This window comes from Amphiprion ocellaris, chromosome 18, assembly GCF_022539595.1.
Source record: "Amphiprion ocellaris isolate individual 3 ecotype Okinawa chromosome 18, ASM2253959v1, whole genome shotgun sequence".
In the NCBI taxonomy this organism is placed as follows: domain Eukaryota; kingdom Metazoa; phylum Chordata; class Actinopteri; family Pomacentridae; genus Amphiprion; species Amphiprion ocellaris.
The window spans coordinates 20,693,028-20,715,830 of NC_072783.1; the positions used below are offsets into that span (position 1 = coordinate 20,693,028).

At 39.6% G+C, this 22,803-nt stretch overlaps 1 protein-coding gene across 2 annotated transcripts; it reads right to left on the bottom strand.

Moving 5' to 3' along the window:
* Positions 1-665: 665 nt before the first annotated feature.
* mms19 (MMS19 homolog, cytosolic iron-sulfur assembly component) lies at positions 666-22,313 on the bottom strand. 2 transcript variants are annotated; one of them, XM_055004357.1, is made up of 31 exons: positions 22,167-22,313; positions 21,612-21,660; positions 20,910-21,010; positions 20,601-20,686; positions 20,362-20,436; positions 19,641-19,710; positions 17,732-17,860; positions 17,541-17,602; positions 15,452-15,538; positions 15,268-15,342; positions 14,926-15,003; positions 14,300-14,438; positions 13,148-13,302; positions 11,359-11,437; positions 10,719-10,844; positions 10,132-10,213; positions 9,905-10,002; positions 9,519-9,677; positions 8,876-9,031; positions 8,375-8,474; positions 7,916-8,018; positions 7,189-7,263; positions 6,968-7,094; positions 6,760-6,866; positions 5,241-5,297; positions 4,966-5,152; positions 4,670-4,752; positions 4,013-4,177; positions 3,646-3,705; positions 2,152-2,252; positions 666-1,911 (listed from the first exon to the last, which is right to left on the bottom strand). In XM_055004357.1, exons 1-31 carry the CDS (start codon positions 22,285-22,287, stop codon positions 1,881-1,883), a joined length of 3,123 nt encoding a protein of 1,040 aa, XP_054860332.1. In that variant the 5' UTR covers positions 22,288-22,313; the 3' UTR covers positions 666-1,880. The 2 variants fall into 2 exon arrangements, with proteins under 2 accessions (XP_054860332.1, XP_023117868.2); XM_023262100.3 differs by having other exon boundaries at positions 7,189-7,266.
* Positions 22,314-22,803: the final 490 nt, after the last annotated feature.

Sequence of the window (22,803 nt, forward strand, 5' to 3'; positions counted from 1 at the left end):
AGCGTCAATGTAACTAAGACAAGTGAACATTGACATTGAACACTACATCAGCTGCCTGCTGACGATCACGATTGTGATCCTACTACAAATCAGCTGTTGCAGACTTACCGGGACTTATCCGTCAGAAATGACACAAGGAACAATTCATTAAATTGTGGGGTTTTTTCCGAGTACCATCAATTCCCACCACCCACAACATATTTAGGTCATGCAATTTGTTATCTGTACATAACATACACATATATAACACAGCCTGTGCTCACCGCAAGATCATCATTTATTAAAGATTAGATCCATTGGAAATGATACAACTGAGCAGCCTTGGCGGAGTACTGCGTCGTTTTTGAGATCCAAAAAGACTACATGTGGCCCCTTAACTAAAATGAGTTTGACACCCCTGCTTTAGACGGCTCCTTGCTGAATTTCAAATAGATAAGTTACCTTCTGAGGCAGTTCAGTATCTGTACATAACGTACACATGCATAACACACTGCTGTGCTCAGTGCAAGGTCATTTTGTTTGTAGGTACATCGATATTAAATGGCCACATTCCATAGTGCTGTGATTGCAGCTGTCAGAAATGATACAGCTGACCAGCCTTGGCAGAGTACTGCGCTCTCCGAGTGTTTTTCTTGTCTTAAAAAATGCATCAGGAGCTCTGTGGATAAATTACAAAGAGAACTTTTAATGACATCTTAAGTTAGACATATTATATATTGTCTTATTTCCTTGGCATAAGTTGATGTGAGGTCCAAAGTCAGCCAACCTTTCTGAAATGACTAAACATTAACAATGACACAGCGTCAATATTTGTTCAAATACAAGGCGGATGTTTGACAGACTGTTCACATAACTTACAATCTTAAAGTACATTTACTGAAACAGATATTTAATTATGTAAAACGTATCCTAAAATTTCACTCATGTCGGTGGATACGTACAGAAGTGCTCTTTATGCGAGGACTGTTGGCACATCCACAATCTCCCAAGAGACACGACTCAAACCAAGCAGCTGCTGTTGAGACGACACAGCTCAGTTACACATTCATCAGATGAGGAGATAAAAGGCTCTGCTGGGTTCACTGCTGCTCTCATTCTGCTACACATCGGATCTTTTCCAGCAGCCCGAGATCGCAAAATGTTCACTTTTCCACGGATAGCTTGCAGTCTAACTTCTCTCTTCATACAGGAGCAGCATGTCTTCATCTGACAGTATCTTATTGTGGTGCTGATGTTCTTAATATCACTATTTCAGGACATATTTGAATGTAGGAAGAAAGAAAAATCTTGGTGTGTTATTTAATTATTTTGTTAGTTGAAAGAAGATCAGCTGAATTATTCAATGTTAGTGTCCCTCATGTCCCTGATTCCAATCACTCCTTGGTGTTATTACTGTGACTAATGTGGCTCTTTTCACTGTAACCTCACTTGTGATTTTAAATGCACTTGAAAATCATATTTTTCAAGTTTTGCAAGTTCAGTGATTAACATTTAACAACAATTCAGTTTCATGACACATTTGCTCTGATATGTAGAGAGAAGGACGGCAAACATGAGGCTTACTGTACAATAACAAACGATTAATTTCATTCTTTAACTTAGACTAAATACGCTCCACTTCATATCCTCTCCCTTGTGCATTCATGAAAATACAGACAGTCAAAACAAAAACATATCAGTGTAACGTGAAAAAAGATGAGAAGGTAGTCGTCCTGGTAGAAAGGATGGAGGAGTAGAAGGGTTGAGGGAAGCTGGAAGGTTCGGAGGTGGAGGGTACTGGAGAGTTAATCTTGAGGAGGGGAGCTGCTGAGTGAGTTGCACAGCTTTAATACTTGGTTTCTGGTCTTGCACTTGATTTTGGTTACATTTGAGGTACAAAATCATCTTCCACCAGGACTTCCGAGGAGGAACCTGTGAGGTAGATGAGAGAGAATTAACTAGAGCAGTGTTTCTCAAATAGTGGGGCGTGTCCCCCTGGGGGGCCGCAGAGGCATGTCAAGGGGGGTGCGGGCGACTGGGAGGAAATGGTCCGTCTGCATGGGCCATAAGTTCAGGTTTCTCCTTTATTTTGCCACTTATCTGTAGTCAGTAGGTTACATAGCAAAAAGCTAAACATTTACTCCATCTTTAACAGTAGGTGCCGATTCTTACCACTCTCCTCTTGCCTGGACAGCTTCGCTCCTCACCAGCCTCTTCTTGTCATCGAGAGGCTTCGCCAACGCTCGCAGAACTCGAGCCCGAAAAGGTAGGACCTGAAACACAGCAATAGAAGAAAAATGTTAATCTCTGTTACAGTGATATGTTCACAGCTAACCTGAGTGTAATATTACAGTTAAAAAGATTTACAAAAGCATAAGCACTCATTGACAAACCAGGTATTTGGTTCTGAAGTCAAAAGAGATAAATAAAACCCCTGTAGCAAACAGCCTTTCCTCAAAATTGAATGTGCTGATTTTTATTTCATCAACTTAAAATACACAAACTAATTAAACTCTAATTGTGGCATGTAAAATGTTTGGGCAGACTTAAACATGTATGGTGTCAGAAATCAGTGTTAGAACTGCTTCAGAAGGTAACATATTGGATGGAAAGTTCGATTTGAAATACAGCAAGGAACTGTCTAAAGCAAGGCTGTCAAATTCATTTTAGTTCCCGGGGTCACACTTTTTAGATCTCAAGTGGGCTGGACCAGTAAAATCACAGCAGAATATCCAATAAATGACAACTCCAAAGTTTTCCCTTTGTTATAGTGCAAAAACTACAAGTACATTCTGAAAATGCTCACATTTAATGGACTGTCTTTTTACAAAACATTATGAACAAGAAAAACACTCAGAAAGCACAGTACTCCACCAAGGCTGCTCAGTCGTCGTATCATTTCTGACAGATGAAATCTTTATAAAAGAAGATCTGGTGTGAGCACAGGTGTGTGTTATGCATGTGCACGTTATGTACGGATACCAAATCACGCGACCTAAATATGTAGTGGGTGGCAGCTGACGTAGTGTTCACTTGTTGTCATAGTTACAGTGACGTTATCTCACAATGATACAGAAGTCTTTAACAAATCCTTGGATCCAGACTATAAGCCACATCACCGCTAAAATCTATTGAGGTGGTCCATCATATGTGCATTACAACTTCCAGATCACAGTGTATCTAGAAAAGCCCAACATTTAGTCACGGGTGTCTGGAAATGAACAATATAGTATTTTACTTTATGATCAAAACAACCTGTCAAGATCTAGAAATTTCTTTACATTTACATTTATTTCCACATCTGTGTAGTAATCCAGACACACCACATGATACCAACTAAAGTGGGAACTATTAAGGAAGAACACTAAGTTGACCTCCTGCCTTGTAAATGCATAAAATGTATACATAAAAAAATACAACGTTGTGGCAGTACAGTGGACAAATTTAAAATAGCAGTTACTTATATTGCAGTTAATGTCGTCTCTGTATTTTTTACACTTTGCAAAGTCGTCCGATTTTGTCCCGCGGGCCAAACCCTTGTCTAAAGTTTATGTTCTGTGAAAAAATCCTCAAATCCTAATTTTGATTGAGGGTTCAAGAAGAGACTTTGAGATTATGTACCAACTTGACAAACTTCTCAAACATCCAAATCATTTAGAGTTTTACCTCATGTACAGGGAAGCTGGAAAGAGCATGGATGCACCGCAATGACACAATCCGTACGTTCTGCAGAAGAAAAAAAAGCACAATATACTGTCAGGACCTTTAGTTAGCATTCATGCTCATACTTGATAATAAGAAGCTCCAACTAATTAAGATAGACTCCAACCGTGAAAATAATAAATTCCTTTATTGGCTTATACAGGTTATATTTTGCCTGTATTTTCAGAGTGGACATCATGCTGTATAACAGCCTAAATATCAGTAAGAACATTGTCCACTGTGATCTAATCTTAACTCTGTGACTGAGGCTGCCTCAGCACAGAACAGAAAGTAGTTTTACTGGATGTGTAGGTAATGTTCTCTCACTCACCATGGCTGGACTGCAGAGGAGGGCCAGCAGCCTGTTGACTAAAGCCTCCAGCTGCTGAATGAGAGCTGGTGGTGGGTTGATGAGGACAGGCTCCAGACAGGACAGAGTGGACAGCTGGACGCCCTGATCAGGACAAGTCAAGGCTTCCAGCAGCAGAGAGAGCAGCTGTGCACGGAGGAAAAATTGAATTTTACCGCCGACTGTTTAACGAAGCTGACAGTACTCCGTCAAGGCTGCTCGGTTGTTTTATCATTTCTGACGGATAAGTCCTGATAAGTCCACAGTGGTGAATTTGTAGTAGGATCGCGATCATGTGATCGTCAGCAGGCAGCTGATGTAGTGTTCACTTGTAGTCATAGTTACAGTGATGCATGACGCTATCTCAGAGTGATATAGAAATCTTTAACAAATCTGTGGATTCAGATTACAAGTCGCATCATTGCCGAAATCTAACCACTTGGTCCTTGTGTCATTTCTGACCTTCCCTGAAAATTTCATCCAAATCCGTTATTCCGTTTTTCAGTAATGTTGCGCACAGACAGACAGACAGACAGACAGACAAAAGTACGCCGATCATCACATAACTCTGCCATTCCTGGGCTGAGTAATAAACACTTATCAATGTAAAACATTTGGTAAAAGTGAAGTTTGACTCACCGCTGGTAGTTCAGTGACTTGAACCTGCTTGGGCAGCTTGTTAACGATATTGGACAGAGCCTTCAAATAGTTGGACTTCTTCTCTGGTGGAGACAAAGGCAATACAAGTATTGACATAAAATGCAATACAAACTGTTACAGAAGACAAACAGATGAAGCATAAAATCATAAAATCATAAGCTAAGTCTCTCCTTAGCCTTAGTCCTTGAGAATTGCTCTTTTCTGGATAGTTACAGTGTCTTTCAAATCTCATGTAAATCCTGAATTAGATTCATCTTAATGCTGTCGCCTGCTACCTTGTGTTGCAGCGTTGAAGCCCTGAACCAACTTGGCTGAATTCTCGCTGAAGAAGCGCTGGCGGTACATGATGCGCACGTCAGCGTGGCAACTACGGTTCAGGACATCAGTAAAGTCGCTCATCAGCAGAGAGAAGCTGTCTGCTGCCATCGGACCCAAATCAGTATCATCAAGCAGAGAGAAGAGCTGCAAAGAAGACAACATACACAAGTTATTTCCACTTTACATTGGTACACGACAGTCTGAAACAGTAAGTGGTGTTTACTGGTTTTACCTTGTCAGTCAGTGTTTTGAACAGAGGGTGATATCTCAGAAGCAGAGCCTTGGCCACCTGGACGCAAGAGAAACTTTAGTGCATTTGTTTCTTAAGCTAATATGTAAAGCTAACAATTCTTGCAGTTACTGACTTACAGATCATGGTGAATAAATAAGAAAGTAAAATGTTACCCTTGATGAGAATAATGTACAAAATGTCTTAAAGAGCTCATAGTTTTAACATGTACAGGTTCATAAGATGATATTTGGGGTCTACTAGAATATGTCTACATGCAATAATTAAAAGTACATTACTATTCTCATACTGTACATTGCACCTCTTCTCACCCTCATGTCTGAAATGCCGTGTTTTAGCTCCTGTCTCTTTAAGGCCCCTCTCCTAAAAAGCCCTGTCTGCTCTGATTGGTCAGCTGGTCCATTGAAAATGAGGCGACAGTGCTTATGTACCATAAACCCAGATCTGAGTTTAGGCAGAGCTCTGGTAGAAGCAGCTCTAGTGGGAAAATAATGTTAGACTGTGAGGAAGTTGCTCAGTCTTTGTCTGAGGATGTGGTCAAACAAGCTGCTAATCAGATGTAAGGCAGATGTTACACGGTGATGTAAGTAAGTAATGTGAGAAAAGTCTCGACTTCAAACCGGGCATTTCAGGCAAGGAAGGGGCAGTGTTTTCTGTGGGAGAGGTGTGGACTTCGGCTTAATAGGTTTGTAGACATTTTACAAGCACAAATATGCAGCAATATAAAAAAAACAGGAAAGGGATAGAGCATAATATTCGGCTATTTAATTCCCTGACTAAAACTAGTATTATCATTTGCAAAGAAAGTTTGCAGATTTGGAGAAAGTACCGTACTTTCCGGACTATAAGCCGCTACTTTTTTCTCACGCTTTGAACCCTGTGGCTTATACAACGATGTGGCTAATGTATAGATTTTTATGGGCAAGCTTCATGCCTTTAATACATTTAGCCTCGTCACATCAGACCAATAAAATTACCAAACAGGTCACAGTGGACCAATGAAACTGTTCAAATTAAATCAAACGCACTCACACTAAATTCTTCAAATCAGTCATTTTGCGCTTCATGCACACACCCTCACCATGGAAAACACACAAAGAAATGCATAAGATGCAGCTTCTAAGTTAAATGCAATCGATCTGCCTGTCAAAGAAGGAAATAGAGCTGCTGCATGTTAGCCTGGCATCAATGGATCGATGGTGAGACATTGGAGTCGACAGCATGAAGAACTGACTCGTGCGTTTTACTGCCGTGTTACAGGCACTGTTCGGAAAAAAGCATTTATTTAATTAAAAGTTTAAAAAAATCTTTCTGTGTAAATATCTCATGTTACAACGCCTGGACACCTGCGACTTATAGTCAGGTGTGGCTTATATATGTACAAAACTTTTTTTCTTTTTAAATTTAGTGGGTGCGGTTTATATTCAGGTGCGCTCAACAGTCCGGAAATTACGGTACAATTTAGAATCAGAGGTAAAGATGCTGACACTGAGTTATTTACCCAGATCATAAGTGTGAAGGCCTGAATGCGCACAGAGGAGGACGTTGAGTCCAACTCACTGCAGACTCTCTTCATTGTCCTCTGTATCAGGCTGTCAAGAGAATCACCTGAAGATGAAACAAAAACATCACAATTAATGAACAAGATTCATCTCTTGAGTTGGAAACAAAAATTGCCTTCTGACAGGAGTGTAACAGCACTAACTGACCTGGTGGCCTCTTGTTGACCAGACCAGCGAAGCACTTTGCAGCAGACGTGTATGACAGCTGATGGCTGCAGGTGCAGCTCATCTCCTCCAGCGCTGACAACAGCTGGTCGATCTGAGGAACCTCCACCTGGACGACACAAGACGCGTTCAGAACACAGCTTCAGAAGGTTAGACAAGATTTTTAGAAAAAATCTGAATTAGGTGTTGAAGTTGAGACTCACACTGCGAGGTAACGAACAAACACAACCCATGAGGAGACAAACCATCTGAGACTGGCTCCAGGAGTCTCCCTGCTGCTTCTGGGAAAATGGTACATGTCTCATGAATCACATTTTTTAAGTAACGTGACATAATAAAGTTGTATAAATCCATAGAGCATATTTATAATCAATCCCTGAAACATATGCAGTATGTACATAATATATACACTACTGTTCACAAGTTTGGGGTCACTTAGAAATGTCCTTATTTTTGAAAGAAAAGCTTTTTTTTGTCAGTGAAGATAACATTAAATGAATCAAAAATACAGCCTCAACATTGTTAATGTGGTAAATGACTATTCTAGCAGGAAACAGCTGATTTTTAATGGAATATCTCCATAGAGGTACAGAGGAACATTTCCAGCAACCACCACTCCTGTGTTCTAATGCTACATTGTGTTAGCTAATGGTGTTGAAAGGCTGATTGATGATTAGAAAACCCTTCTGTAATTATATTAACACATGAATAAAAGTGTGAGTTTTCATGGAAAACATGACATTGTCTGGGTGACCCCAAACTTTTGAACAATAGTGTAGGTCTGCATATTGTTGGATTGTCATGATATAGAGCCACAGACCATTTATCGATTAGTTGTTATGAAGATTTAAAGATAACACGCAGTATGTGACAAAAAACTATTTTATGACATCGAGCAACGTCGACATGTGCCCACATACAACAACACACCTTGAGCAGCTGAATGTGTGAAGGGAAGGAGTTGTCAGGCAAAAAGGAAACATCACCATCCAGGAAGAGAGACACAGCCCTCGATGCCGTCTGCGCTGCCATCCTGACGACACGAAACAGCCCAAAAGGAAACCACATGAAAAGTCTCTCAGATTATATCAAGCAAACAAATCAGAGATGTAAAAGGAACACAAAAGGTGCAAAACAGATCGGAAACAGTATATAACACATTTAGATCTGCAGCTGTGAAAAAATAAACAGGAATGTAAAGCAGGTCAAAGCTACTTCTACAGTCTCACAAGTAGTATTTTGGATTGCCAAAGTGCGACACTGCTTAGTTTGTTTCTACATTTGGATGAGTTAAGACTGATTCAGAGAAAAGGAAAGTTTTACTATGAAGGTATGCTAATGTGTTAATAAGTGCTCACAATAAAGTTTAAAGAACATGTTTGTACTGACGTGGGCTGCAGCCTGGAGCAAGAAGTACTGATGACAGGAACCATAGCAGACAGAACCGCCTCCTCCACCAGAGGACTACGAACACCAGGAGACCCTTCACCTGCAAGACATGAACAGAAAGTGCAAAATGTTGGAATTGCAGCATAAATAATCCACCATTTCACTACACATTTTACAAATATGGATAGAGAGAAGAATGTAATGTCAATAACTTAAATCTCTATTAAAAAATGTGATATAACTTTTTGAAAGAGAGAATAAGACATATTTGATCTCTTAAAAGACTTGGCTTTTAGATCTAACACCACTTAAGGCCACCAATTAATATACACAAGTAATGACAGAAAATGTTTGACTGCAGTAAAAGTGTGAATTAAAGAAGCAAATTATCAGAGGTTATAGTAGAAGAAGTCAAAGTAGAGGATGAGTTATTATTAGCACATGTTTATGCTGAAGGGTAAAAGAGGAGAATATGATCATTTGAATTTGTCAGCTGCTCACCCTGCAGTGCTGCCTGCAGCGCCAGAGACAGCAGGCGAGGAATGATGACATCATGGAAGCAACGTCCTGTCTCCTCCTCGTCCTCAACCTGCTCTGCTATCCTCTGAAGGCTGTGACACGCCAACACCACCTCATCCACCGAAAAACTGACGCTACCTGCAGTGAACAGGAAATTACCACGTTATTCATCTGAAGAGATTTTGGTCTCTTTGTTTGGAGAATCTGTGCAAGTGAGATCATTCCTGGGACTGATGCATTTATTTGCAACAACTGCAGTGCAGATGACAGACCTCAAGTGTCAGCTAGCAATACTGACACTTACAATGCAGCATTTGAGGGGTAAAGTTACCGTATCACTGTTCTGCTTGACCATCAGCGTTTTTACACAAATGAATGCTTCAGCTTATAAAGTTGCAAATCATTCTACCCATAAATGGAGAGTTCATATCTTCTTCAATGAAACTTAGTTTTGAAAGTTCAAAGAACACATCTTTATGGTCTGAGATGAATTTTGAGTCAAATGTTGTGCCATCCATAAATATAAATTGCTGTTTATCTTCGGACAGTTTAAGCCCCGGTGGCTTTCACCATTCAGGTAGGAATAGATGAGTCAATATCTGAAGCCAGAAACTCAACAGATTACCTGTGTGTGCTGAACTGAGGACCTCCAGGAGGACAGGTGTGCTGTCCTGGACAACACTGGATTGTTTAGACACTGCGGCCAGAGCAGACAAACACCGCTGACGCATTGCATGATGGGAATGCTGCTTAGAGGGTTCTGTGAGGTCTTGAGCCATGGGCTCTGAACAGAAAAGACGACAAGGTTTGTCAGGTATATTCATGCAAATTATAAACTCAGAAAAATGCAGTGTGTGTTGTATTTCATATTTGTATGTTTTCTGTTGATATGTGTCCAAAAAAATCTAAATACATCCACTAAAATTCACTGTGATACAATTATTAACATATATACAGTGTTTGCGCATGTTTCTGCATTTGCTTATGTGCCATTTTTAACTCCATAATTACCACAAAACATCTCATGCTTTAGTCTTGGGATCAGTTTAGCGATGAAAGCTGCAGGGTGTAGCTCTGCTAAGGCTCCAGCACACTCCACCACTGCAGCACTGGAGGCAGAAACAGGACAAAGACATGGAGACACAATTAAGTGGAACTTAAAAAAAAATAATAAAATGAAACTGGAGTCAAATAGATGAAAAACAAAACTGATGAAAGTCTGTCCACTGTGAGCTGACCTGACTCTGCCGTCCTCCTCAATCAGCAACAGTCTTGTCAGGTGATCTATAGCTAATTCAATATCAGAGTCTAACAGCAGACCTAAGAGACAGACACAGAGGAGACATTTTTACTATTTGGAAAACAAATTTTGACCCTGCTTTTTAAAACCTGGGCTACAAAGTGTTTTACAACAGAAAAACACAGAGAGAAATACCAAAGAGTAAAGCCAACAATGCAGCAGGAGATAGCACAGTAAAAACATAAAAAATATAGGCATTATGAATCAAAATATCGTACTGAATAAGTCAAGGAAAAAAAACGCGAACATTAACACTGAAAAAAAACAAATCAATCTTCAGCTGTGACATAACAGTAAAATTCTCAGTCCCGTTGTGTCCTCGGTAGGGTTGGTCCAAATAGCAATTTCTGGGCTGCAGATATTCGGGCCCAATTAATGACGAATATCCAAATATTTGGTCGTATTCAGATACGACCACAACAAACGAATATTTGGATATTCGGGTCCAGCCCCAGTTCTCAGTTGAGTGAGGTAACACTAGCCGGCCTCTGAGGGCTTCAGCTACAAGTTGTACATGCAACTCACCTGTTAGCTGTGCCAGTGAGGTGAGGGCAGAGGTGGCAGTGATCTGCAGACTGGAGTCACTCTCAGACAGAGCTGAAAACATAACGCTGCACAGAGCCTCTCTGAAGGCTGACAGCACACTCTCATCTAAAGAGAAGAATCGAAACAGAAGAGTTCAAATCTACAGCTTGTTGTAAAAAAGCTGTTTTTTTTTAAGGGAAACTAATTCTGTCTTTTGTCTCACTGATCACATACATGCAGCACCTAAACACTGTTAGAGTATTTAAAGAGAGTAGAAACCCCTTTCTGAAGACCCTTTAGGACTATCACAGTATAAAAAGAAACACACTTGACTGTACATCAGCAAAACTCATTAGCTTTTGCACATTTTAGTGCCTTTTAGATTCATATTTCTTCGTCATAGTAAAGGGATGCTTTAACTTAACTAGGTTCATACACATCAATGACCTATATTGTAAAAATAATTACATCAAATGGAGACATGCAGATTTAAATATGAAACAAATGTAGGGTAAAATAAATCAGCGCATAATCTGAATAATTTTTTGGTCACTTATTGGTGTTAAAGTGGAACGAGGTGCAGCTGTGATCAGAGGAGCTCAATCAGCATCAGTCTGAAGCAGGACAGCAGTAAACTCACCACTGTCTGAAGACTGACTGCTTTTCACTGACTGGATGAATCGCTGCACCACCTCCAGCAATGTCCGTCTCTGGGAACACTGGCAGAGAGAGAAAATTATTTTTATAAATTTAATGGCATCAACACCACATGAAAACCCTTTCTATTTTATGAAACAAGATTTAACCTAAAAAATACCAGCGGTCTAGATCAGGAATTTCCAAAGCTTAAGGATGTGGTTCTCAAGTCATACAAAACTTAAAAAAAAAGGCAACACTTCACACCCGTTTATCGTTTACTCACTTAGTTCTGCTTAATTCCTGGATGCCTGTGGGATCATTATCTGATCTCACAGACACTCAAAAACTCAGCCAAGAAAGCCTCATGTTGCTTATTTTCCATAGCTTCAGACTACACAAAATACTTGAGAAAAGCTCCTCAGACTGAGATTAGTCTCAGACTCTGGGAAAGTGGGAATAACAGGCAATTCCCCATAACGACAGTATCTCTGAACTATCACTTTAACTAAACAACATAATTTGACTTCTATGTGCTCTATTTTTGATAACTAATGTTACAGTTTTTAACTTCCATTCAGTGAGGCTCTCCTGAAACAGTTTAGAGCCTCTATGGGAAGGGAGACTGCCCACTTTTAAATCCTTTGGTCTGTATAATTACAACCTCTTTTCTCATCAGCATGAAATACCGTTAAATTTGTTCATATGAACCCTAAATGTTGGAGACTGTGTGGGCGTCAGGATGTCAACCACTGGTATGTGTTTTGGGAATGTCCAGCTATAAAAAAAAATCTGGACAGAGATACACAGAACAATGGAAGAAATATTCATTATTAAAATAGTTTTCCAATTTAAAACCCTCATCTTAGCAAATGCTGATTTTCAATCAGGAAACAGATCAATATCAATTTGGTGTCCTGATATCTGCTGGTAAAAAATGCATAACCAGGCACCTGATTACCTCACAAAAAGGAATAGACAGAAATTGTAACGAAATTGACATAATGGAAAAAAAATGACTCTCTCAGTCCATTCACAAATGAACAAATTTGTGAAATTTGCAACACAGCGGCACAGCGTCACTGTAACTATGACAACAAGTGAATGCTACGTCAGCTGCCAGCTGACGATCGCATGATTGCGATCCTACTACAAATCCACCACTGCAGACATATCGGGACTTATCCGTCGGAAATGAAACAAGGAACGATTGATTAAATTGTGGGGGTGTTTCCAAGTCTCATCAATTCCCACCACTAGCTACATATTTAGGTCACATGCAATTCAGTATCCGTACATAACGTATACATTCAAAACACATGCGTGTGCTCAGCGCAAGGTCATGTTTTTATTTAAGATTTCATCTGTCAGTAATGATACAAAGACTGAGCAACGTTGACGGAGCACTGCTCTCTCTGAGCGCTTTTCTTGTTCAAAAAGGGACATTTTTGGTTTTCTATTATCCACTAGTTTATTAATTTTCCTTTCTCATGATGGATAAAGCAATACAAGCACTCTGTTTCTAAACTCTTTAGTTAATGTACATCCCCTTGTTGACTTTGTAAAATAGTTTTTTTATGACTTGTTTGAAATTACATCATAAAAAAAGAAACAAAAAGGATAAAGAGAAGAAACGAGATTCAAGTTGTGCTGTACATGCCGAATGCTTGTGAAAAGCTAGGTTTGAATGTTCTTGAAGTGTATTTTGTTATCCTTTGAAAAGAAAGAATTGAAAAGAAAAATGTACTCATATGAAACTCAGTAAACATGAGGATATCGGTTGTCGTTCTTACCTGCGTTCTGCTGTTGTACTGGTCAATGAGAGACGGCATGACGGCTGCTGTTACGATGTGACTCGCCCTGTTGGAGGCGCAGCAGGTGGCTTGGAGCAGCTTGGCACTGGGCCATACAAGCTTTAAGTCCGGCTCACACAGGTGATGCTTGCAGTCTGGAACAACATTACAGTTTCAGTAAATAAATAACACATCATCATAAGTACAGAGGGCTTTCTGCCAAGGGGTTCTGCCTGCTGTGAAGTATCTAGTCTAATGGAAATATAACAGAAGAAGTATTTTTCTGACTTTATTGCGAGAAAATCTAATTTTCTAATCATTCTAAGCAGCAACCTCAACAGCACAGACGTCTCCTGCAATCTTTTAACCACCAAAGACCAGGAGCCGGTGGACAGAAGTCTGACACAAAGGCTGCTGGAGTGGAGAATTATTCTCACAGAGTTTAAGAGTGGAACGAAGGGCAAACATGCAGAAAGAATATATTTAATCTGACTAGAAACAAACCATAGGATTAAGTGTTACATGGTTATTATGAGCTAATATTTTCCTAGTGAACTGATCATCCAAAGGTTTACATAAGCCCTTTTAATGTGATTAAAAATTCCTTCTGATTTAGCCAGTGTGTTCCGATTGAGGTGGTTACATGAGGCATTTTTATTCTGACCGGGCTCTTATTCTTAATATTAGAGGAATAATAAGACAAATGTAAACACAGCTAGTGATAAGCTTGAGCATCTAAAATATTGACACTGTACATTCAGCAGTAGTTTATACTTAGAGTCAAGAATATTTCAAGAATTACAGACTGTGCATAAAGGTTTCTAATAGTTACTTACTCTAACGTAAAGAAACAACCCGTCATCTGATGTGACAGTAAACATCTAAAGTTAAAAAAGCTAAAATGAAAGAAAGGAACAGGCACTGTGGTATAAAAATAGAAAAACGGGTTTCCTGCCCAGCTACTTAAGCAGAGTTATACTGGAGTAAACAGCCCCGTAGTCCTTTTTACTAACATTTAGCTTCTCTCTGACTCATTTACAGCTTTGACAGAATCAGTACTTTTCACAACCGTTCATATTTCCAGGTTTTTATTTACACTACTTTTGGGGGGGGGGGGTTAGGTCATGCATGCACACTAAAGCTGCACTTCACCTTTGAGAATGAGATCCAGGAAGGAGCTGAGAGAGTCTTCTGAGTCAGAGTTGAGGACTGAGCGAGACAGGCAGGAAGTGAGTGCGGTGAGAGCAGCGAGGCCTGCAGACTCAACGTTCTCACTGGATGTTTGAAACACCTGCAATGAAACAAGAGCAACCTTTAACTTCACTAAGTGGAGATTAGACAAGCTGTTTGTTCACTCTAGTCTGGATAGTTAAAGAGTAGTAAAGAAGGGGAAAAAATGATGCTTTTGTGTGTTGACTTTTTCACATATAATTTCACTGTATGAGCAGGTTGTCACAAAAAAACTAATGAATCATATATTATTACTATAGTGGGAAGGTCAAAAGTCACCTTCTTGGATGTCTTGAGTCATAATTTGGAGTTTAATGCAAACTGATAAAGCAGACACTGCATAGTCCTAGCCAACATTTCCAAATGAAGACAGCTGATATGCTTAAAGCCTCTTTTTCAGGGTGTAGTGGGGAAAAAAGCAATTAAATAAGTTCAATTCCATCTCCATACAAGAAAATACAGACATTTTTTGAATGTTTCTTAACTAAGTCACCAAATACACACATATGTAGTCTCACTGTTTGCACATAAATTTGTCTCAAACAAACCTCTCGGCGCAGTGACGCCCAGAGTCCCTCGAGGAATTCGGCCAAGTCCTTGTGTTCATACTGCGACACACAAGCAGTCTGAAAAATATGAAACGTGGTCAGCTGTGAAAATGACTTTTCCAGAAACACACAGCTTCACTTTCACAAGTTACATGCAGTATGAGGCTTCTCTGAGGTTATAAATGAGTGACTTTGTTGTTGAAGGGAATCATCATCTGTATCTTGTTCACCACACGGACGTCTTGCAGCTGCGAATACAAGCTGGGAAATTTTCAGTCAAGTGTTTACATCTCAAACCCTGCAAGCTGCTGTTATTACCAGAGGACATCTCTAGTTTCTCACCAGAGTCTGCAGCGAGTCCAGCTTTGCGCTCGGAACGTCTGAGTCCAGCTTCTCGATGATGAGAGGTAACAGGAACTGTAAGAGTGCAGTAAAAATCAGAGCTGAAATCTTTTTTAAACACTGATTGTCATCACAGGTCGCACAATCGCTCCAAAAACTAAAATATAAATAGATTTTGTCCTACCTCGGCAAATTTTGGAGTCCCAGTGAGGACGCCCCTCAGCTCCTGAATTAGCTCTTCTTTGGTGATGCCGTGGGGGTCGTTGGGAGGCTGGGGTGGGTTATGGGCAAAGTAAGAGGAGACAGATAAGCTATTAAAACACAAAGATGCCAACATATAGTCACAGATATAATGAGTAGATGACCAAGAGGCCCAGCAGTTATGAAAGGTGTCAATAAAGGCTGAATGCGCTTTCTGCAAGTCATATCTGCTAAATGATTGTAATGTAATACAACCAGTCTGTGGCTAAAATATAGATCTAATCTATGTTAACAGTTGTTGGAAATGTCAGTTAATTTACTGGCACTGCAGTGATTTTCTCTTTATATACAGCGGCACTAACACAACATATTAAGTCAGTGACTATTTAGTTAGTGGAGCCCCGAGTTCAGATCAGACGAGGCGAAATGGTGTTTAGTCACTACGCTGCTCACTGTTTAAACAAACTGCTCTGAGAAATGAGATTTGCCTCAAATATAACCATTTTTTTGAGTAAGCTAAAGACTGTTCTTTTTTCCAGTTTTTAGTTAAACTTGTCTGCACTTTCATTAAATTTCTTTAATTGTATATGTTGTCTTACATGCTTTTATTTTTCATATCTTGTCTTTTTTTCAGTTGTTTTAGTCAGTGAGCTTAAATTATTCTAAAATTGGATGTGCATTTTTGTCCAACTTGTCTGTACTGTTTGAGTATTTTAATTTATTCGTTTCATTTTATTTATTTTTTCTACAATTGCCTGTAAAGCTATTTGAATATTTATTTATTTATTTATTTGACCCTGGCGCTCAGAGTCACGCAGTTTATCTGGTAAAGCGAATGATTAGAGGTCTTGGAGCCAAAACGATCTCGACCTATTCTCCAATTTTAGATGGGTAAGAAGCCGGGTGTGGAATACGAGCTGTCTAGTGGGCCACTTTTAGTAAGCAGAACTGGTGCTGTGGGATGAACCGAACGCCGGGTTAAGGCGCCCGATGCTGACGCTCATCAGACTCCATAAATAGCTCCATGTATGATAAAGTGCTACATAAATAAGCTTGCGTGCTGGATGTAAACACAACACACAAAAGCAGAAATGTCAGTGAGTCACTGTGATACAATCAGTATGACTCTACAGCCTGGTGGCATTTGCATTTTATAAAATAACTGAAACACATCAATTAAAAACAGCCATAATCATTTATTTTTTAGGCTAAAATGCAAAAAAGAAAACAAAAAACTCACAGGCTCCAACAACTGCAAATAACTAGATTGTTCCTGCAGACAAATTTTTGGCACCCCACAAATGATAATTGTTGGTGCCAAAATGATAAGAACTGAGATTTAATACATCAAAATTTCAATTTTGTCAAGTGGGATTTTTGTTTACTCAAGCATAATAAACATTTTTGTCAATCAAACCGTCAGAAGTAACAGAAAAGTCTACACGTAGTAATGTACCATTGGTGCACTGTCTTTACTGTACATAGCGTGTGTGTAGTCATCCCACAAAGGTTCATTCTGAAGCAGGAAAAACCCTGAATAATAGACTTTTCAATTTATCTGCCTTTGGACTGTTTTGAGCTATGCACTGCGGAGATGATATGGGATTTTTTTGGTCTTCAAAGGTTCCAAAGTGAAAATACATTTAATTCTGTAAATACTGTCTAATGCGTCAGCTGAGACCATGCTAACTACACTAATAGTGATGGTGCACTTTTTGAAGGTTCCCTTTTCTGCTGAGATGGATGGCTTCTGCTGGATTAGAACATCTATCCAAACACATGGTGAAATGTGCTTTCTCTCATTCTAAACTGCACATCTTGTTCTACTATAATCTAATAAGAGAATGTTTACACGACACGAGCAGTTTTGTGCCAATGTGCTGTTTTCTTCAGAGAGAGCTGTGATCCTCTCTGGCTTAGAGATGTGAAGTGTGCGTGAGCAAGCAGGGAGGTAAGTACTGTATTATTGTTTGTCTGAGGTCACAGGAAGTCGGTGATGACATGTCTGTCTGCTACGCTCTCCTGCTTTCGTCAGTTCTCAGTCCAAACCAGCTGAGCAAACAGGGACTTACAGGGGTGAAGTCGATGGGGAAATAGCAGGACGTCACTTCGAACAGCTCCTCTGTGAATTTACCTGAGGCAGCAGACAGGAAATGAACAGGAGGCAAAATAGTTACATAACTATTCACACAGTAAACGGGCTGGAAAAAGGGACAGAGATACAGAGAGAACAAAAGCAAGATCGCACTGTATGTGTTCTCACCTAGATCGTATCCTCTGTGGATGATGCTTTTGGCAATCTGGAAGGCTAACAGGAGGTTGCGAGGATCTCTCTCCCCGTCCATGGATTGGACAAAACCAAACACAAAGTCAGCCCCCAAACCTTTCAGTTCTGTGGGAAAGTAAAGCAGGAGGACACCATTTGAAATAAGTTTTACAAGACATCTGAGATAAACATAGGCTCCCTAAATAATGGTTGAACTGACGAATTCCTAAATGGGAAATTCCACCATGTTAGAGGAGTTACACAACCAAAATCAGTTACAGCTCTTCCCCAAAAGGAAGGAGGAAGCAGAATCTCAAACTTATTACTCAAAGGTCTGCATCTCTTTTTTACGAAAGGTCAAAATCTGGAACGATTAGTGATAGCAAAACTCTATTAAGTAACAGGCAAAATGAGGGAAACAGAATTATTTGCCTGCAGTCATTTGCATCAACGTGACTCCTTAACTCTGATGCATGATTATACTACAAAGGTCACATCTCTTGTGATTGGACCACAATAAGTCCGAGGCAGATACAGCTCAGACAGTCGATTTATTCCTGACTGACATATTCTCACATTAACACAAGTTGTAGAAACTGGAGAAAAACAAGACATGCTCTGTATCTGCGATTTAGAAGCCAACAGCAAATTCTCTGGTGTAACATTAACATGCAACTCGACAGCAACAACACACAGATCTGTATAACAGTTAATGTCTCCATGACAACGATGTCAATGATAGGGAAATGAGTCACACAAAAACACAATCATCTGGGGATGGGATCACTGTGAATAATTTCCAGCTAAAGGTTTCAACGTCAGCAATTTATGGATCAGCAGATTTTTTTGTTTTTTGAATAGAAAATGACTGGACCGATTTGTTATTTGGTACAGACTTTGAGAAGCCCTCATGTAGGGTTTACATTACAACAATGTTTGAGAGTACTGAATTTAATACCAATCCAAAAATCACAAAGGATTCAGTTCCCCAAATGAAATATAAATAAATAAATAATAAAACACAAGTAGCCAGCTTCAAGAAAAAAACTGTAACGATGACAACAAGTGAACGCTACGTCAGCTGCCTGCTGACGATCACATGATTGTGATCCTACTACAAATCCACCATTGCGGACTTATCTGTCGAAAATGACACAAGAAACAATTGATTAAATTGTGGGGGTGTTTCCGAGTCCCATTAATTCCCGCCGCCCGCTACATATTTAGGTCACATGATTCGGTATCCGTACATAACGTACACATGCATAACACACACCTGTGCTCAGTGCATGGTCATTTTGTTTGTGGGTACATCTATATTAACTGGCCACATTCTATAGTGCTGTGATTTCTGTCAGAAATTTTTTCAAGATTTCATCCTCTGGAAATGATACGACTGAGCAGCATTGGCGGAGTACTGAGGTCTGATTACTTTTCTTGTTATCATATATCTTTATAAATTCATGATTTCCACAGATACAGGGAAGAATATTATTATTACTTTTATTTATATGTAAGTATAAAACGGGGAGTCAGACATTCTGTCACACTATCATGTCATCCCATTTGCTTGCATTTTCTTCATAACTACACACAACCACTTCACTGTCTAACCTGTATCTGCATCCTATACAGTATGTCTATGCAAAACATGCTCCATTAGTGACCTGCCAAACAAAGCAGAAGAGGGCGTAACAACATTTTCCATTCAAAGTTTTACCACCCTCAGATGAGAAATGACGACACCGATGACTCTGCCAACTGTTGAGATTTCAGACAAAACTCCCTCTGTACTGTTTTGAATCACCAGTATGTTCAACATCTTTTTGATTCTTCTACCAGAGCAACCCAACTCTATTAACTGATCTCCTGTGAATCAGATCCAAACCAGTCAGTTTTCTCTTACCAGCCTCTCTGGTCTCCATGAGGTTGATGAGCATGCTGTAGACACAGGCTCTTTCTGCAAGCATCAGAGACTGGAGGAAAATAAACACATCAAATGAGCTCTCAACGTAAAATTGCTCAGGAACTTTACAATCTGTCTGAGTCAATTTTACCAACAAAACATATTTATTAAAAGAAGAAGTGCTTTGCAGAACACATTAGGAAACATGACAATCATCATCACACAACAAGTGTGGTCAAATATTTCAAGGGTGTGGGTTTCCGTGTATTATGACTGAAGAGACAGTTTACTGCATTCACTCTGTCAAACACACACTGCTGTTATCAAGGACTTTTCTGCATAGAGGAAATTTTGCACACCTAAGAGATTTTAGCCAGCAACGGAAACTCACAAGCACCAAAATAATAAGAATGGAAAATTTAAAAAAAATAATAAAAATACATTTTTTAAACTAGGCTTGTTAATTGGAGTTTCATTTACTTAAGCATATTATCCATTTTTATTCATGAAATTAGTCAGATTAACATGAAAATGCAAAGGTTTCACAAAAGCAGCAACAATCAGTTGACTTGAAGGCTAATTCGTTTACTGTATATTTCTGTTGATCAGTTGTTAAAATTAAGAAATTGCGGATATTTTTGTGAGCATAGATTCAAAGTCCTTGATAAACTTTACATAAAATCTGCTTGCTGCAATATCTTTGTCAAAAAATGAGTTTCACCTGTACATGAACATCCTGGAACAAAGACCTCAGCATGGACACAGCTGAGCCGGGAGGTAACGTTGTACATCTAGTCTGAAAAAACACACACAGACACATACAATATTGGTCAATGCTACCACATCTGGAACTTCTCAAATTGCTTTGCAAACATGTCAAGTGGACACAAACTTGAGAGCTTAACTTCCTGCAGGATGTTCGAGAAGTTGTCAGTGAAAATCTATTACAGACAGACTCACCAGCGCTCTGAGTCCCTGTAACACAGGCGGTGTGATGACATAATGGTCCTTAAGACGGTTTTCATAGAAGGCAATAAGAACTTCCACTGTAGAGAAAGAAAACAGAATAAAATCGCTGTTTACATACATATATACACAGCAATCAAACTGCAGTTATTCTGATACATTTTTGATTTGACTCTCTTTCTGACAATTGTACTCGCATACAATGTTACTATTGTTTATGGTGTTGAGAAATTGAAATTAAAAAAACAAAACAAAACAGTGAGATAGACATAATCTTAACAAAATGTGGGAGAAGAGGAGTACCTTCTCTCTCCGTGAGCTCTCCATAGCACTCCTTGAGAACTTCAGAGAGAAGCTGGACTCCTCGGGCTCGAGTGGGAGCTTGAGAGCTGGTCAGACTGAGTCTACAGAGAAAATGAAAGAATCAATTATTATTAAATATTAATGTAAGAACAAATCAGGCTGAGTTTAAAAGGAACCTGTGACTGAAGTCCAAACTGTAATGGAGATATTTCAAAAGTAGTATGATAACGCTTTCATGAGAAAGACCTCATACTTTCTAGGGCTGGTCCGAATAGCAACTTCTGGGCTCCGGATATTCGGGCCCAATTAATGACGAATATCCGAATATTCGGCTTGCCGGGCTGTGGGGAGGGGCACACATTTCAAGAGCCACTGGATTAGCCTGCAGTTACCGCGATATTCATGTGGAATATGGGTTGAGCACAGAAACAAAGTGGAAAGGCTCTAATTTTTCTTGAGCACCGTTTCTCACATTTTATATTCATTTTACTCTGAAATAACTTGGTGCAATTGGTGATATGGTTATGGGATTATCTCATCACTTTTGAGTAAAACCTGCTTCTCTCAACATCTAACTCGCCACCTTATGAGTCTTACCTGCATTAAAGTCAGCATTAGAAGTAGGTGAAATCATATGAAGTTGACGTTTCTGTTTTGCTTGTGCTACTGTTGTGATTGTTAGACAGAGTGATGTTAGCTTACCCAAGTGCTTCCACCAGCTGCAGCACTGTAAACTGTCCATCTTTGACACCTGAGCAAAAAGCCAAGTTTAGCAAACTGGAAACAAAAACTGCTAAAACATCAAACAAAAAACGTACACACACAGAAAACCAAGTAATCTCTTGGAGTTAACTACATATGAACTAGTCGTATTTACAAGTTCAAAGGTAAGGTTGCAGAGTTCATTGACAGGATACTTTCAAACGGACACAAACACAGCAGCTAGCAAGCAGCACGCGGTGCAACCATAAACACTAGCATTAAATTCAGACCTCTAATCGAGTGACAGTACAATACAGCGGTAGGTTTATATTCAGGGTGTGCTGTCGAGGTGATAAATTGAGCAGACGACTGTCAGAACATACGTAGTTTGCATTGTGAGGTTGTAGCAGCACACAGGATGTTGTGGCGCTAAGTTAGCTAGTTAACCATCATGTTGCGCATCCTTGAAGCGCAGCTCTGCAGCCTCAGCGGCGTTTCCCTCAACCGAACTATTCTGAGAATGTGTCAAGCAAAACATGACTAAGACTAATTTACCTTTTGCTGCATCCTTGGCCTTGCTGTCCTGTAGTCCGGAGACAAATTCCTCCACCAGAGACAGCAGCAAGGTACTGTCCGCAGCCATCGTGCCCCCTCTAACGCCACCAACACCACGCATGCGCGAAAAGTTTACGGTGAAACGCAAAAGTCTCGAATTTTACATCAGATTTTATAAAATAGGACCGTTAACCAACAGTGCAGTTGTAAGTCGAAGCCAATTAATTTGTGTGCATGTTTTTTGAAATGTAAACGTTTGCTAAATTGTTAAAATAAACCTTCAACGTTTATCTTTTGGTGCTGCCTTCACGTACCGTTTGAATTCCAAAATACTACGTAGGGCACAACTAGCAAAAAGTTAATGCTCTCTGCTATTCGTTATTTATGCTACCTCCGATTTCACTGAGGCACTGTATGCTTTTGAACCGTTAAAATTTCCAATATTTATGATAACCAGTATCATTACAAAGGATATACTGAGTAAAAAAAGTAGCTGTGCATAACAGCTATATGAAACTGTTGTCGATATCGAATGTATTTGCAGACTCTTCCATTCATAATAGCGTTTCGTCCTGACGTCAGGGAAATCAACACCTGCCTGCGTGCCTACGCGCAGGCGTAAAAAAGTTCGGCGGCG